We start from the raw sequence: 16,079 nt of genomic DNA on the forward strand, positions 1-16,079 counted from the left end.
GAAGTTATTAAATCACACTTCTTAGGAGAAAAAATACACCAGGCAACCTTTGAAGTTTTGATGTGCTTTTAGCAAATACGACTTTTTGCAATATACGTAGCTGAAAAGCAGTACTTAAGACTGAAAGGAGGTCCTTTGGGACTCCCAACTGTGTCACCTCTCCTTGTACCACACCTGCAAGGAGCCAGAATCATTACTCAGTGTCTTAAGATGACAGCGCACCAAAGAGAAATAAGAGAGCAGGGGTACTGCAGCGTCCGTCCCGCAGCACCCTACCCCAAAGCAGAGACAAACCAGCATCCGTAACCCAACAAGCAGCCACGGCTTCTGTAGTTTGTACAAGAAAACACATCCCAAAGTTTTACAGCTCCGATGCCAGGGCATGCTCCCTCCGTTGCGTACATCGAGGTGGGCAGCGGTCCCGTCTGAACATCACAACCGTGGATCTGCACCAGCGTGAGCTCCCTCGTCGAACCGACGCGTGTGCCGCAGCAGCTGTCCCAACGGAGAGACGGGCCACCAGCGACGTGGGGCTCGGATCGGAACGAGAGGCATTAACCGCGGAGCAGCTGGTGTCTAACGAACGTTGCTCTTACATGCCCTGACAAGTCAACGGCACGTGGAAAGAGAGCAGCTATACCAAAACCTCTAAATCACGTCAGTCGAGAGCCAAAAACACGGCAGCACAGAGCAGAAACAACCCCCGGTCAGATGGGTTTAAAGGGTGTTAAACGAGGCCGGAGGCCGGTGGGAAAGATCCTCTTTGCGCAACGGGTCCAAACAAACCCTCCGAGCGTTTGGCAGGCTGCTGCTCGGGGGGTGAAATCAGGAAACTGCTGATTTGTCCCGATTTCTAGCAGCAACGCCACACAAATCGTTTGTGGGTATGAACACCGCGGGGGGGGGGGGGGGAGGCCGTTCTCCCGCCCTGAGGCGATGGCCGCCCGCAGGCCGCGGAGGAGGCGCCGCGTCCCCTCGTCGCGCTTCCCTCCTCCTCGGCCCGGCCAGGCCGCGAGGGGCTGAGGGAGAGCGGGGCGAGATGGCGGCGCCCGCCTTCGTCCCCTCAGCGCTGGGCGGGCGGGAGGGAGGGACGGCGAGACTCCCCCGCTGAGGGACGGGGCCGCCCGCCTCGTCCCGCCTCCCGCTGTCACGCCCCGCCGGCATTGCGCGACCTCCGCCGGGGGCCTGGGGCGGAGGAGAGCGGGCGGCCGGAGGGAGCAGCGCCCGCGGGGCACGGCCGGACCATGAGGAAGGTTTTGTGCGTGGAGCCCGTCATTTTCATCTACATGTTCGCGTCTTCCTTGACCAGCCCGCTGGTGCAGCAGTTCATCTACCGGCGGCTGTGGGAGGAGGAGTACAACTCCACCTTCGTCAGCGACAGCAACGCCAGCGCCTGCGAGCAGAATAAAAGTAGCCCGGCTTACATCAAGCAGAAGGTAAGGCCGTTGGGGGGGAGGAAAAAGTGATAATTGTAAATAAACTTGCAGCCAGGAGGTGCTGTCTCTCCTTTTATATAACGTTACTTAACCTTTGGCGTATGGAAGAGCCGTAGTTTTGTAACCTGCTGTCTCATGGCTCCTGTAGGTCGCTGTCATGCTTTAGGGGCAAAGGTTTGGCTCCGGGAAGGTGCTGAGGTATTTTAGCGGGAGCTGAAAATCTTCTGGGAGGATTGGGCCCAAATTGGCGTTGGGCTGAGATGACAGCGGGTACCACCGAAGTGCCGGTGACGGTTCTGCGTGTGGTCATGAGCCGTCGCTTGTCTTTCTGACTTTCAGCGTTCTTTGTAACTACGCAGAGTTCAGCAAATGTCCTGCAGTTTTCAGGAATAGGAGCTAGTTTAGAATATGTTTATTTCCGAGGAATTGCAAGAATGAAGGAGGGGGGAGATTGAAATAAAGCATTTTCTAATTTTAAAATGTGAAAAAGAATTGCACAGTCAAATATAATTGATGGTTTACCGTTCAGAGTACTAGTCTGCCTTGCTGAAATACAAAGACATCAAGATGACAGCATCCCGTGGTCAATTACATTTTTTAGCACTTTTTCATCGTTCAGCATGCCTGGATAGCTAGTTGTTGATTGGAATCTCTTCTGTTGCACTTCTAATGCAGTTTTAATGCTACACTTAAGCAGAGCTGACCATGGGCTGTCAGCAGAAGAGATGATCATACTCCCATTTTCCATTCCTTTTCCCCCTGTTGCTCCCCCCCACGTGTTGTATCTCACAATTCTGCGGTTGGAGGTTATGGTTTGGATTTGACTGGGGCACTGATTCAACAGAATGCTCATGTCTTTTTTTGTTTGTTGCTTTTTAAGTGTTGTTTTTTTCTGAAGCAGCGCACTGCTCTGACACACTCTGTGGCCATGGGATTGCTGTATCTCACATGGGGATGGCAGAGGGAACACGTTTCCAGAAGAGGTACAATAGAACCATCCTTGGCAACAACAACTGGCAGTTAGGTTGGATCAAGTGGAACATGAAACCACTGTAGGGTCAGAAGAGTAGATGACTCAGGCTGTAAATTACACAGAAGATGGAGTTATGGAAACAGTCAGCTGGCATTCCCCTATGCTGCTGAAAAGGTGGCACTTGAAAACTTTTGCTCACGTCCCAGATTTGCATCTCTGATGTGCTGTGTATGCACAAGACTAATCAACTGCGCTTATCTGCCTCATTTGTTGTTTATAAAATAAATTTTTTAATGGTACGTGCTTCCACTGAAGATGATCAAAGAAATAATTCAGGATTTTTAGTGTGGAGGAGGTTCTTCCTCATGTGACAGAAGCCGGTCTTAGTAGAAAGAATGTGAAAGTAAAAAAGGTCAATAGAATCGTAGTCCAGCATGCCTTCTGGGCTAACCCATCAGCCGAGGAAGGTAATGTATGCTACCCATTAGAATTGATTTGGAGATAATAACCAATTATTGTCTGAGTAATGCTTGTATGTCACTCCCCCAAAGTGTTTTCTTTACAATTAGCTACTCGTTTGGTGCTGTGTGGGGGCATTTTGTTGTATAGAAGGAGCAACTCCAAGAAAACCACATATGGTTCATACAGTTCTAATTGCAGAGCCCACCAAGAAACCTACATTTCACAAACATTTCTGTGCTTTGCATTTGCTAGAACCCCTCCCTAATTCAACCCGATTTTCACATTGCAGTCACCTATGAGTCAGGATATAAGACTTCATATTTCTTTTTGCAAAACACTGAAGCAGAGTGCTTAATTTCAGTTGGAGTTCAGCTAGCGTCTCTGGTGTGGTGGTGAATTCACACATTACAGGTTTTTTGGCATAAAGGTTACAAAGTATTATTAGCTTGATATTTGAGAACATGAACCCTTCAAGACAGTAGCTGAATAATGGCCAACAGAACTTCCTTGTTTGCCTTTCCTGCCAAATTTCCATTCCCTCCATTTCAATGATTGCCAGCAGGGCATGAGCTTTTGAACAATTATCCTCTTGTCTGGATGTCTTGCTTGCATTCTGATACCACACTTGTTACCACAGTATAAGAATGTAAAATGCTCTAAACACCCGTTAAATTCAGTGAAGCCCGGTCTCTGTGCTGAGTAAGTCTTGTGTATGGGCCAAAGAGTAGATCCAGTAACTCAGTCCCAAGCCCTTTGCTGAGGGTATGTGAAGTAGGTGTTCTGGGTTTTCCAAGACCATCCTAACTGAGTAATATTTACAGATGTTGTAAATGTGTGTAACAAAATTTGTTACAAATTATTGTAAAAAAAAAACCAACAAAACAAAAAACCCTCCTGTCAGGAGTGTTCCCAGCAGGCCCTGTTTGGCATTAACTTTTAGAAGAATACCTCTGTTAATAGTTGATTTAGTTGAATAGTTGATTAAGTCCTTCCATTCTGAGAATGGAGAAGCTTTATACTAATCTCACCTGTTTCAAAGCAAAATGAAAAAGGTAATTGAAGGCAAAAATCACTTGGAGCCTGCAAAAAAAGTAGAATATAGATAGTCTTTGCAGCATTTAGATTAATTATTTCTTATAATTTGAAGGAAATTAGTCATTTTATAATGAAATGAGTTCAGAGGTAATTTGAATACAAGCTGAAGCATTCCAATCACTGACTTTGATAAAGGGTCTGCTCAGAAAGAGCTATATTATTAATCATTAAACATTATTTATTATCCAGGTCATTTATTATCCAATCCATGCATTTTCCTTTGCTGCTCAATAATATTTTTTAATTTTATGAGCCTGTCAGTTTATCACGTCCTGTATGTTGTTCAGCCTCAGGCACTACACTTCTTTCTTAATTTAATCCTTATGTAAGTGAATTGCTGCTTCATTGTCATTCTTCTAATTTTTAAATCTGTGATTTTAAGAACTCTTTGTGTCCACCATGAGTATTTTTTCAGAGTAAAGTGAATTTGCAGATTAAAAAACTAGACATTTCTCTTCAAATGTATGTAGTTCCATTGATTATTTAATAGAGTTACATGATTTTAAAGCAGCTGAAGGTTTGACCTATCATTTTCTATGTTCCTCTCCTTTGACTTTATAAAAACATAAAGTAGCAGTTGAGTGCCTTACACTCTAAATGGAGTTTTCCGGTACTTCTGTCTTTTAGTCTTCTTGTCAGTAGACAGCAAGTCATTTATATCAGCAAGGTTATGGTTATTTGCGGTATCTGGATGTGTAGCTGTGTTCTTTATGTTGTGCAACTACCTCCAGAACAATGAAACCCAAGTCTTCGCTGTTTTATTCCTTCAGTTTTACACCTCATTATGGTTTGACAATAATATTTGTACTGTATGGTTAACGTGGGTTAAGGTGATATATAATAACATTTAGTTTTATTTCTAATGTATTAGAATTTCTTTGATGCTTATGTCTTTGAACGTGATAATCCCAGTAAAGAAGCAATGCCTGCAACTACATAGAGTTCTCTTTGTCAGCAGGGAGGAGTTAAAGGTCAGAATATAATTTTCCATCTCAGTTTGTTCAGTCTTCATGGTTTTGACCCTTCCAAGGTGACAACAGTGCTGGCCACTGGACAGGACATCATGAATCCTAAGGTAGTCAGACAGCACAAGGGAAGAGAGAAAAGACTCCAGAGTGCTGGGGATCTTGAGGGCTTTCCTTGAGGGCCTCAGGATCAGCCAAATTTTCCTCTTGCAATAAAACTTGCTATCTTGTAAACAAAGGAAGAGATTGAACTAGAAACTCATGGCCTTTGCCTGTAAGTATAAACATGAATTTATAAAGCATTCAGCAGCTTTTAAAATTGCCCAAAGTACATTCCTGGAAATTCTAGGGTTTTTTCATCTTTTTGGATACTACTCAGTGGGGATTATGTTCTCTACAGAGGAAACACCTGAAACGTGGAATATAGATGGCTTGAATATAGGCTGAGAATGGCTTGGGAAGACTTACACAGCTGTGCCTGCTACTGATTGAAGAGTGCAACCCCTGCCCAAGTCAGTGTGATACCTCAGAAAACTTGAAGAGAACTTCCAGTGTGACTTTAGTCTCCGCATCTGAAAGTTTATCTTATAAAGGGTTGAAGTTATTTCCTTTTCCCCTGCTGCTCTCCTGTCTGATCAGGTGGTTGTCTTTGAAAGGGCTGTCGCGGCTGCTGTCTGTCTAGCCTGCATCAGTATATTAAATGCAAGATCTGAATTAGCTTGTTGACTGTCATTTAGCAGCTGGCTTCATAACAAGATAGTCTTTTTTTTTTTAATTGGCTTTTCTTTAGTTCTTTTTTTCCACAGCCATTCATGTTCTATTAACCTGAGTGTTGTTTTTCCGCTACATTTTATTTTTATACTTCTGTTAAAAAGAACTCACCATAATGGGTGTTTACAGTTTATTGTAGCGTTAGCTGCTGCTCCTTATGTGAGTACCTGCTGTAGTGTATCTATGGTGACATCACTGATTTGGGCAGTTTCTGAACTCAGAGCTTTCCAGTGTTTTAAAAATCAGTTAGTTCACATATCTGTGAGTCAGTATAATTTTTAATGCTGTGTTTCACATTTTTATTGTTATTATTAACATTGTACATTGGGATGTCAGAGCAAATACTGATCTGTTTACTTGCACAATGTGCTAGTCAGTGAATTGTTTCTTGTAACCCTCTCAGCAGGATTATTTGGGAGGAAAAATGATCTCCTGTGAGTAGGGAGCATAGGGTGTGTTCCTCAATGGAAGACTGTTTTACTACTGATTTCCAAGAGATTAAAATAGGCCCAGTGTCCTTTTGCCATACACTGTACTGAAGGAGATACAGAGTATAAGCACCAGCTCTTGTAAATGCATGTTCAAAAGAAGTGTTCTCTTGTCTCCATTGAAACTTTTCTGTCAAGAGTACTAGTAAGACTGTATTTTAAGAAGTAAGTTCTGGCTTAAAATGTAACAGGGGATGTTTGAGGAATATGAAAGTTAAAATTACAAAAGTGCGAGTCTTTGAATATGCAATCCCTTTGCATTAGCGATTACTGTAATATAATGCATTCTTATAAACATACAGTAATGTATTTTATTATAGCGTAATATAATTTCATATAATCTTATAAAATGATAACATATCATCATGTTTTATAATAATAGAATTTATAATCTATAAACATGCCCTGTGCTATACATTATATTGCATACTAATCTATTATCATAGATTTTATATATTTTATTTTTTTTTACAATGTATTATAGTATCTACAATTATTTTTCTTTTCTCTTCGCAGGAAGTTCAAGAAAAAGCCTCTATTTTTAATATGCAGTTGGACTTAACTGGGGCAGTTCCCAGCCTTATAGTTGCCTTTGTCATTGTAGCTAATGGGGATCGCCAGGGACGCAAAAGGTCTTTAGTTTTACCATCAACGGGAGCTTTGATTGCTGATATTTGCCTCACTGTAATAGCGTATTTTTCCTTGTCCCTCTCTATCCTATTTGCGGTTGCATTTGTTACTGGACTGTTTGGGAGTATGGCAACTTTCCTTGGAGGAGGCTTTGCTTTTATAGCAGATGTGTGTCACGATGAGAAGCAGAAAACAACACGAATAGCTGTGGTGGATTTGATTTTTGGAGTTGTATCTGGATTGGCAGGACTGTCATCTGGCTATTTTCTAAGAGGAATAGGCTTTACATGGACATTTGTGACAGCATCTCTGCTTCATGTCATTAATATTATCTATATTATATTTTTTCTGGAAGATACAGTAGGCGTGTCTGAATTCCAGCATGAGGCACCAGTATCCTGTAAAGAACTTCTTAGAGAGACATTTTCTGGAGTGTACATGCTTTTTAAAACTGCCCCTTATAAAAAGAGAATTTTGATAATTGTGTTACTTTTTACATTTATGACTTATTTGTTTACTATGGTTGGTGGGAGTTCGCTTTTTACGCTGTATGAACTGGATGAGCCACTCTGCTGGAATGAAGTATACATTGGATATGGAGCAGCTGCATTCACTTCTGTTTCTCTGACCAGTTTTTTAGGAGTTTACTTATTTTCTAAATGTCTCAAAGACATTTATATTGTCTTTATCGGGATATTTTCTTACATTGGAGGAATGGTCATGGCTGCCTTCGCTAAAACTACCCTGCTCATGTTTTTAGGTGAGTTCTGAATCAATTGTTCCATGGTCAACAATATATATGAAAATACTGCTATGTTATCTGTAGTGAGTGCAGTTGGTAGATAGTGGACATACCATCTTGAAAGGGCCATAGAGAGGTAAAATACACAAGGTTGGTCAGACTGATGTAGGCGTTAATTAAAAGATGAAGTGTGTGGACAGAGGACAGAATTACTTGCGTATTATTTGGTTTTAGTGCCATACAGATATATTGGATTTATTAATTTCTCTGTGCTTAGATAATTGTGTCTCAGTGCACTTCTATTTTGACTTTTCTATTGCCTTTTACTATATGGGGAACTGAGCATTCAAAAGTATATGACTAATTCATTTGCAATGTATTTGTAAAACCCTGGATTTTTATTACTTCAGTGTCTCATGACTGATTCCTTGCTTTACAGTAAGAGTGCCATCTTTGCTCTGCTTTATGCCTATTCCTGTTCTCCGATCCATGCTGTCAAAAGTGGTTCTCACTGGTGAACAGGGTGAGTAGAATTTGGTTTTAAACAATACAATAATATGATATGTCAGAACAGAGATGCACCAAGATTACTTTTAAACAAACAGATATGTATTGGTATTTCAAGACTGCTTTTCTTTCAAGTTCCATATAACATGACCCTGTGTCATGATTGATATTAATGGTTTTTATTCTGAATTTAATATAAAAAACATTGTGTTTAAAAACTACTGCAAGTTTCAACCTTCAAAGGAGATCTGCTCTAATAATAAAAACCATGGGGAACTTAAAGCAGAGGAATGCTCAGGTTCTCTACAGATGTGATTTCAGAAGTGCGTCTACATTCACAAGATTATGAGATGCAGAGAAAGATCTAATTCTGTTATTTAGTCAATGTCACACTTAATAATTTAGAAAGGTAAGCAGTAGGTGGTCAACCTTCAAAGCACTTGAAAACAATTAGACTTGGATCTTGAGCTATGTACCTGGCTTCATGGGTACTTAAACATGTCCCAAAAGATATAAGATAACTACTTCTCAAAGTCCTTTCCTTATGGAACAGAGAAAAAAGCATGTCAGGCCTCAAAATGTGGCTCTAGTATCCCATATTTTGCTGTTGGGAGCATATACTTTCTAGAAGCATTCTCCTGAGTTGTTTGGCTTTATTTTTTTAAAGACATTATTTATACACTAAACCAAAGATCTCTTTGTACTTAACTGTGCTAACATACACCTCTGTTCTTGCAGTTTCTTGGCATTCTTCAGGGTTTGGCTACTTGAGTAGTTTGATGCAGGAATCAGGTTGCCTCTTGTCATCCTTTTCTGCTTACCTATTGTGATTTTGTTTATGGTCCCATGAATATGAATGCAGCTTGGGAAAATGTGTTCAACAAGACAGTGATGGGATAGACTGCCACCCCAGTGGGTAGTTCAGTGCAAAAAATGTTGTTTCTTTTCTTTCAAAAATGGGAAGGAGATGGTTATGTGCTGAACCAGCAGTCTTTGTTGGATCAGAGCCTTTTCCACATGTAAGAGTGAAGATTAGAGAAGGAAGAAACAAGAAAAGGAAGAGTGATAATCGAGAGGAGAATTGGAAGGGGTAAAGAATGGAGATGTGCAGAACATGGTTAGTGAGTGTGAACAGTTTGAACTTCATGTGATAAGCAGATTCAAGAAAATAGGTACAGTGACAGAATAGTAGCAAGGAAAGATAGTTTCCATCAGCAAAATGTTTTTTTGTTTTGTTTTGTTTTATTTAATTTAAAACCTGAGTCTTTTGCAGAAAGACAATTCCATAGCAATGACATACGATACTCGGGTGCTTGTTAATTGCATACTTGCTAAAAACTGTAGATAGATAGATAGATCTTTCAAAACAAATTTTAAAACTTCAGTACTTTGAAGGCGTTTTGGTTTTATTTTGTTTTGTTTGTAATTTATCCATTTGTTTTTGGCAGGTGCTGTGTTTGCTTGTATTGCCTGTTTAGAAGTTGTGACCGGCACTATTTCACTTTCAGTTTTTAATATTCTCTATGCAGCTACTGTTGCATGGTTTTCAGGCTTTAGCTTCCTCCTATCAGCAGGCCTTTGTCTAATTCCACTGGCTGTGCTATGGTAAGTACAGATCAGGAGGATGCTTCTGTCTGCTTTGCCAGTAATTTCTGTTTTGACATGAGTTGAAGCTGAATGGTTTAGTGCAGTACTTCTCAAACTTGAGTACTTTCCAGTGTGCTCTAGTAGCTCTAGTTTCACATTTCTTCTTTCTTCAACACCTACCCCCCTACACCTTTGCTGGAGATTTCCCATTCTGGCCCTGATCCAGCTACCTCCCTTCAGCCCCGTGTCATGAACTTGTCTTCTAATTCCCCCAAACTGAAATCTGCCCTGAATGTACTAGTAGTGGGATACACCATACCCTTGACTGCAAGTGTGTGTGCCTTCCCTTGGTTTGAGACCTTTACACGTGTCCCTGAGGAAAGCCTTTGACAAAGTACTAAAGCAGCAGATCACTTGAAAGGCGTGAGCTTAGTTTTGCAGTCTGAGCTCTTCTAGATGCTAATAAGGGTTGTAAACATGACCAATCATGCAGTGAATTTAATGGAAAATTATCTGTCCCAGCCTATGGTCATGGGTACCTTTTGACCCAGTACCATCAAAATCTGTAAAAGATCTGCACTAACTTTAAGCCCCATATGAATAAACCTCTAGACATGTTTAAAAAATATGCATCTGTAGCATTTGCATCTAATCATATCTAGTGACCACCTAGTAATACTGACAGCGAAAGGTCATTACGCATGACTATTCACAAAAGCAAAGTTTACATTATTTCCAATATAAATTGTGGTTTTTTAGGGTGCTGGAACATCGATCTAAATGACAGAAGGATCACTTTTTATATTCGGGGGGGAAAGCTGTTTTTCTTAAGAGGGTGGTACTCTTGCTGGAGACTTCTTTTTTCTAATGCTTAGACTTTACCTCAGTCACCTTTTATCTCTGTATCAGCTGCATTTTAAGTTTTAAATAGGCAGTGATAATGCTGTAGATATATAACATTTCACATAATTTCAAGTCTGTGCGTGCCTGACTACAGTGTTTTACACAGTCTATTCAGAGAAGCTGCACTAGTCATAACTTAAGACTAAGGTAGTGATGGGTCTCAGACCTGAGGGAATTGAAGCAAACAGGTCTTGTGCTGAGTGTGGAGAATACTTTTCAGTAAAGTAATAAAAAAGTGAGGAATTCAGTTAGATTAACAAAGGCCCAGTAAATACTTGTGGTTTATTGAATATTAGTTTTAGTTTAGTTCACTGCTGTATGGCAGAGAAAGTTTCTGTTAAAAAAGCACTCTACCCTCTGCAAAAGGGAACAGATATTTACCATCAATTAGTCCATCCTACAATCAGGACTGTAGTCCATCATCACCATAAATTTTTGGAAGTCATTTTTCTTTTCCTTCTGTCATGTGTCCCGGATATCCCACCCTTGGAACAAGCTTTCTCTAAAACCTTTTAGAGTGTCATGCAGTGTTACTATTTGAGAGCAGTCGACAACTTTGTGCAACAGAAGATGGCTGTAACAGAGCTAGCGGATGTGTTTGTTGGTGCTGAATCAGCATGCTGTGCGTAACTATCTCAGCTAAAGATACCCGTCTTATCTGTGTCTTACAGCTGGCTTCTGTGCACAAGCTGGAATGGGGAGGACTTGGCTCTGCTTGTACCTGAAGAAGTATCCAGCATAGAGAGTACTGATAGTTGAACAAAGGATTCACCTACCTGGGTTTTCTAACCTGACATGCAGTGGCAGAGACCATTATGTCATACAGAGACCATAGAGATAACACAACAGTTGCAGATGCAACCTCAAAGTGGCCCTGCAGCAATAAGCACTAAATTGGTAGCACTCTTTATCCAGTCTCTTATTTAGCACATGAATAAAGCTAGCTCTTATACTTGACTATGCAAATAGGCTGGCAATCGAGATTTTAAGGCTGCTTTCAGCATAAAGAAAAAAATAAGATAGGATGATACCCTTTCTCAAGTTTGAGAATGTCAGCTGTGTATTGTGATACATCTTGTATCATTCTAAGCAGGGCGACAGAGATAAGCTTATCAACTCAGAGGGTGCTGGCAATTCTGCTGAAGCCAGTGGAGCTCATGCCAGCTGAGAATGCGGTCCACCGTGTACATCTTAGAAGGCCTGTCTTAATGGTGAAGACCCCAAAGCTGTCTAAAATTACTAAACTAAATGGTAGTTTTTTCAGAAAGCAACTAAACTGGAGGCAGTACTTGCACCTGCTTTAAGTAGACTTACTGCTCTGCAGTTAGCAGAGACTGTGTAAGTTAAATGTATGATGTGTGGACCTTGCCTGTGACTTAGTTCTTAAAATGGATTTTCACGCAGAACTGTCGTACTTAGAAAATTTCCAGCTTGCAGAGTGTGAAGTTATGCCTATGCCTACATTTTGCAGAGGCCACATTGCACATGTATTTTTATTGTTTTCCATATATTAAGGACTGCAGATAAGACACCTCTATTTTTTGTCCCATAGATAGTTGTTTTGTAGTTAAGTTGGCTGTACTTAGCGTAAATGTTTCTTCTACTGAAAGGCTATAATAGCATTTATTTTCAGTGGATCTTTGATTGTTTTTTTAACAACACTGAAATGAGGTGACCAAATCTGAATCATGCATCTGATCATCTTGCAGTGAATGCAGCCTAATTTATAAGCACTTGAACAGCACTTCTCATCTTCAAAGCACTTTACAAATGCTGTTAAGAACCTCCTTCCATAATAGATATTATCCTCCCTGTTGCACAGAGAGAGAAATTAACAGAGAGGACAAGTGACTTGCCCAGGGCCACAGTGCAAACTGGTGAGACTGCCAAACTTAGAAATCAGTTTCTACATTGACTCTTCACCTTTTTGCTTGAGATCTTTAAGTAGAAATTATCCAGAGTATTAGCTTCTGGAATGCACAGCACAGCAGAAGTGTAAAGATAACGCCATGTTAAGGACCACTTCCATGTGTTTTTTTCAGAGGGAGTTTGACAGCCAATACTGTTCTGATCCCTGAAAGTACAGGTAGGTCGTACCTGACTCTCTTCCCCCAAAACAGATTAGGTAGAGAAATCAAAATAAAGTGGTTGACATTTACAGACGGAAAACTCTAGGAAAGCAACTATAATATGGGAACTGACTTCACATGCACACTGCATAGGATAAAAATGAAGACGGACATAGTATATGCTGTATAATTAATTCTCTGCTTACAGCAATTAATATTCATCACATGATCAGAGTACTCTTCAGAGCTTCTCAGTGGCACTCCACCAAAAAATTTAGTACCACATCATGATACTATTGTAGATCCTTTTTGTTTGAATGACAGCATTGTTTCCAAGCTATGTATCATGATCACCAAGAAGTCTGAAAGAGGGTTCAAATAAGGTAAAGGAGAGTTTATGCTACCCAGGAGACTGTCACTGGTGAAAACAGTGCTGTTTATCCAGGACAGGGGCAATGAATATTTACATAGCTAATAACTATAGCCAGCTCTTACACTTCTGTCCTGAACTACCAAGGCTGATTTTGACAATTAAAGATCATTTCCTTTTCCCAGCTAGTTTAGACACTGGCCAGTAAATAAAAGCGCTTAACTCTCCTCCCTTGAGGTGCCCAAGTTGCTGCCAACTTGTTGGAGAAGCGAGCTGAGTTTTACAATAATCAGTGGGTCCACAACATAATGAGTATTTGTAGAGAGATTAAGAAAACACTGATGTAAAGGATTTCAGCACAAAGATTACATTGTCCTCCTTGCCTCTTCATTATGCAGTTATGTAAGGCTTTATGAAATTAACTATTTCGCACAAAACTGCCTGGAAAAAGTAAAGCAAACAAAGAAGGGGGGTGTGCCTTCGCTTTCCCTTCTTCAATGCACACATCTGCTGGCACTCGTAAGGTGGCGACAAAGCAAGCCAGTTCTGCAGTGGCGTTGTGTCAGTCCAAATGAGAACAAGCACGTACCCTTCAGGAATGGCTTCGTTGTGGTTTGGTTTTGCTGTACAAAGTACTTGCTGTTTGCAAACGATTTCTGGTAGATGCAGCATTTAGAACTGCCTCTAAGTTTAGGTCAAAACACATGAAGGATATGAACTGTGTTTTTAAAGTGCCTAGCACGGTGCAAGCTGAGGAAACCAGGTACCAATGTGCTTCACATTATTAAATTAAAATCTTCAAAGTTTATAAGAGTTGCTCTATTTGTATATAAATGCAAATTATTTTGACAGAAACTAATAATGAAGTTTGTTTTTTTTAAACTCTATGTTGTAGTTCTTGCCTTGTTTTTTGACAAATGGCCAACAGGATTACTGGTGGAGGACCGTTTATGTAAACAGAAGCAGCAGCACTACGGTATCATCTATTATTTGTGGTCATAACAAACAAACAGCAGTGCAGGTAGATGTGCTTTTGCCTCCCTCCTGCGCTTGGGGAGAGGAAAGGTTGCTGCCCAGAACTTCAGCACCAAGAGGAGGTGGGGAATTGCAGAGCAGGGACAACACTGCTGTCTGCAAGAAGTCAGCACGGTGGGGGCTTGTGTTGCACCTATTAGACCAGCAGATCCGTAAGTGCCTTCCTCCCCTCGCCCAGGCTGGGTCCAACGTGAGACCAAGGCTGGCTCTGCCCCAGCTCCACTTGCCAGCACACCTCGCTTGGCTCACCTCCGTGGGTTGCTACTTGCCAGGAGGCTTGTAGAAACAGGGAGAAGGGGCTGGGCCAGGAAGACCAGTCCCCACCCCAACCCACTGCAACACCACACAAGTGTCACCCTTCCTTTTTATCTCAAAACCTCTTCGCCTCAGTCCTGTTCAACTCCCATTACTTTATTAACCACATAAATTCTTGCACAGGCCATACCATTTGCTTTCCAGCCTGGCTAACCCCTAAAATCAGCTTCCTTACAGACATAATGAACAATACAACTTCCTTGCTTTGAATGTGGCTTGACTTTACCCAAGGTTGTAATAAAGTATACTAATTGTTGAACAAAACCACCTATAAATTACATCCAGCCTCCTCATCTGTGTCCGCTCTTCACTGCACTGATGACAAAGTATACCAAGTTACTTGTCCTAACGTAGTTTTGCTCAGATACAATAGCATCCATCTTTCAACTAACACCAGGAAAAGCCAACTAGCTAGATACACTGAGGCAGGGAGCTATAAGGTACCAGTGTAACTGTGTAGAACTGTGGGATGGCTCCCTGTTTTCTGGAACAGGGCTGGTAGGAAGGCAGACCTGAAAATCCTCTTAAAAATCCATGCCCATTCCTTAATTTGTCCCAGACCTGGCAAAGTAATCCCTCAGCCCTCCTGGCCTGAGCCTAAAGCAACACAAAGCCGCCTGAACTCTAACCTTGCTTTATAGCAACAGTTTACTTTTGCTTTATGCAAAACTGCCAAGAAACTTGTCAATTATAAAATAGCAGTCAATTCTGATGTTTAGTAAAGTATATCAGCTCACAGCAAGACCAGGACAGCTATGGAAAACAAAATAGTGTATAGGTCTGCGCTTGCACATTTGATTTGTCCTCTGTATAACTTCACTAAGGCAAAAAATACAAACGAAAGAGCTTGTATTTCATAGCACAAGCCTCTAATCTCTGCAACTCTCAAGTGAAAAACAATTTAGAAGCTTCACTCTTTAAATGAAACAAGTTTAAATATAAAAACAAAACCACCAGTAAAGTGCCTCATACTGTGCCATCTCAATGTTTTTAATTTGCTGCAATGTTTTGGAAGAGATGCACATAAAAGCATTGTAAAATTTACAGAGCAGAAGCTAGAAGCTTTTGTCTACATGGATAGGGAGTTTGGGGCAGCTTTAAGCACACTGAAAAGCACAAGACATGTTTCAGATTGTGAAAAGAGGTTTACAGCAATATTTCTGCTAAAATTATCTACAACAGAACACTAAGCACACTTAGGGGTTTAAGCAAGTCATTCAAACCTGCTGAATAAAGACAATTCCTGTCTTAGAAATACTGTTTCAGGCTCTCCACATATGACAAGAGAGACAATTCCCATCTTAGAAATACTGTTTCAGGCTCTCCACCTATGACAAGAGATGACATCTTTTGAACCACAGACTTTTTTGTCCTCTTGATACACCACATCATACTAGCTGCCTTGCAGGGTTTATATGTGACACATGCACACATATGGCATCAGAAAATAGTTGTTATAACCCTGAATTTAATAACACACACACCCCACTGCCCCGCTTAAGTGAACAAAAAACCTTTCAGTGGCCTGCTCCTTTAAAAGGTGCATTTAAGTATGGGTCTCTCATTCTCCCTTAATTAAGATCTGATTTTGGTAAATCCACAAAAAATTATTTCTGTATTTGTCATCTAGTACCGCTGTATCTTCATGTTCTCACTGCAGCAGCTTTATTCGGTACCATCCTAATTGGGCACTGCGTTCCTTCTGAAGACTAATACCTAGATCTAGGAGCG

At 40.9% G+C, this 16,079-nt stretch overlaps 1 protein-coding gene across 1 annotated transcript; it reads left to right on the forward strand.

The window, feature by feature from the left end:
* Window positions 1–1,039: 1,039 nt before the first annotated feature.
* Window positions 1,040–13,885, forward strand: SLC46A3 (solute carrier family 46 member 3). The gene is given in 7 exon segments (XM_049823294.1): window positions 1,040–1,076; window positions 1,079–1,183; window positions 1,186–1,436; window positions 6,707–7,580; window positions 8,002–8,085; window positions 9,518–9,674; window positions 11,231–13,885. Coding segments are annotated over 7 exon segments (1,596 nt in total). The 3' UTR covers window positions 11,319–13,885.
* The last annotated feature ends 2,194 nt before the right edge of the window (window positions 13,886–16,079 follow it).

This window comes from Accipiter gentilis, chromosome 19, assembly GCF_929443795.1.
Source record: "Accipiter gentilis chromosome 19, bAccGen1.1, whole genome shotgun sequence".
NCBI classification, from domain to species: Eukaryota; Metazoa; Chordata; class Aves; order Accipitriformes; family Accipitridae; genus Astur; species Astur gentilis.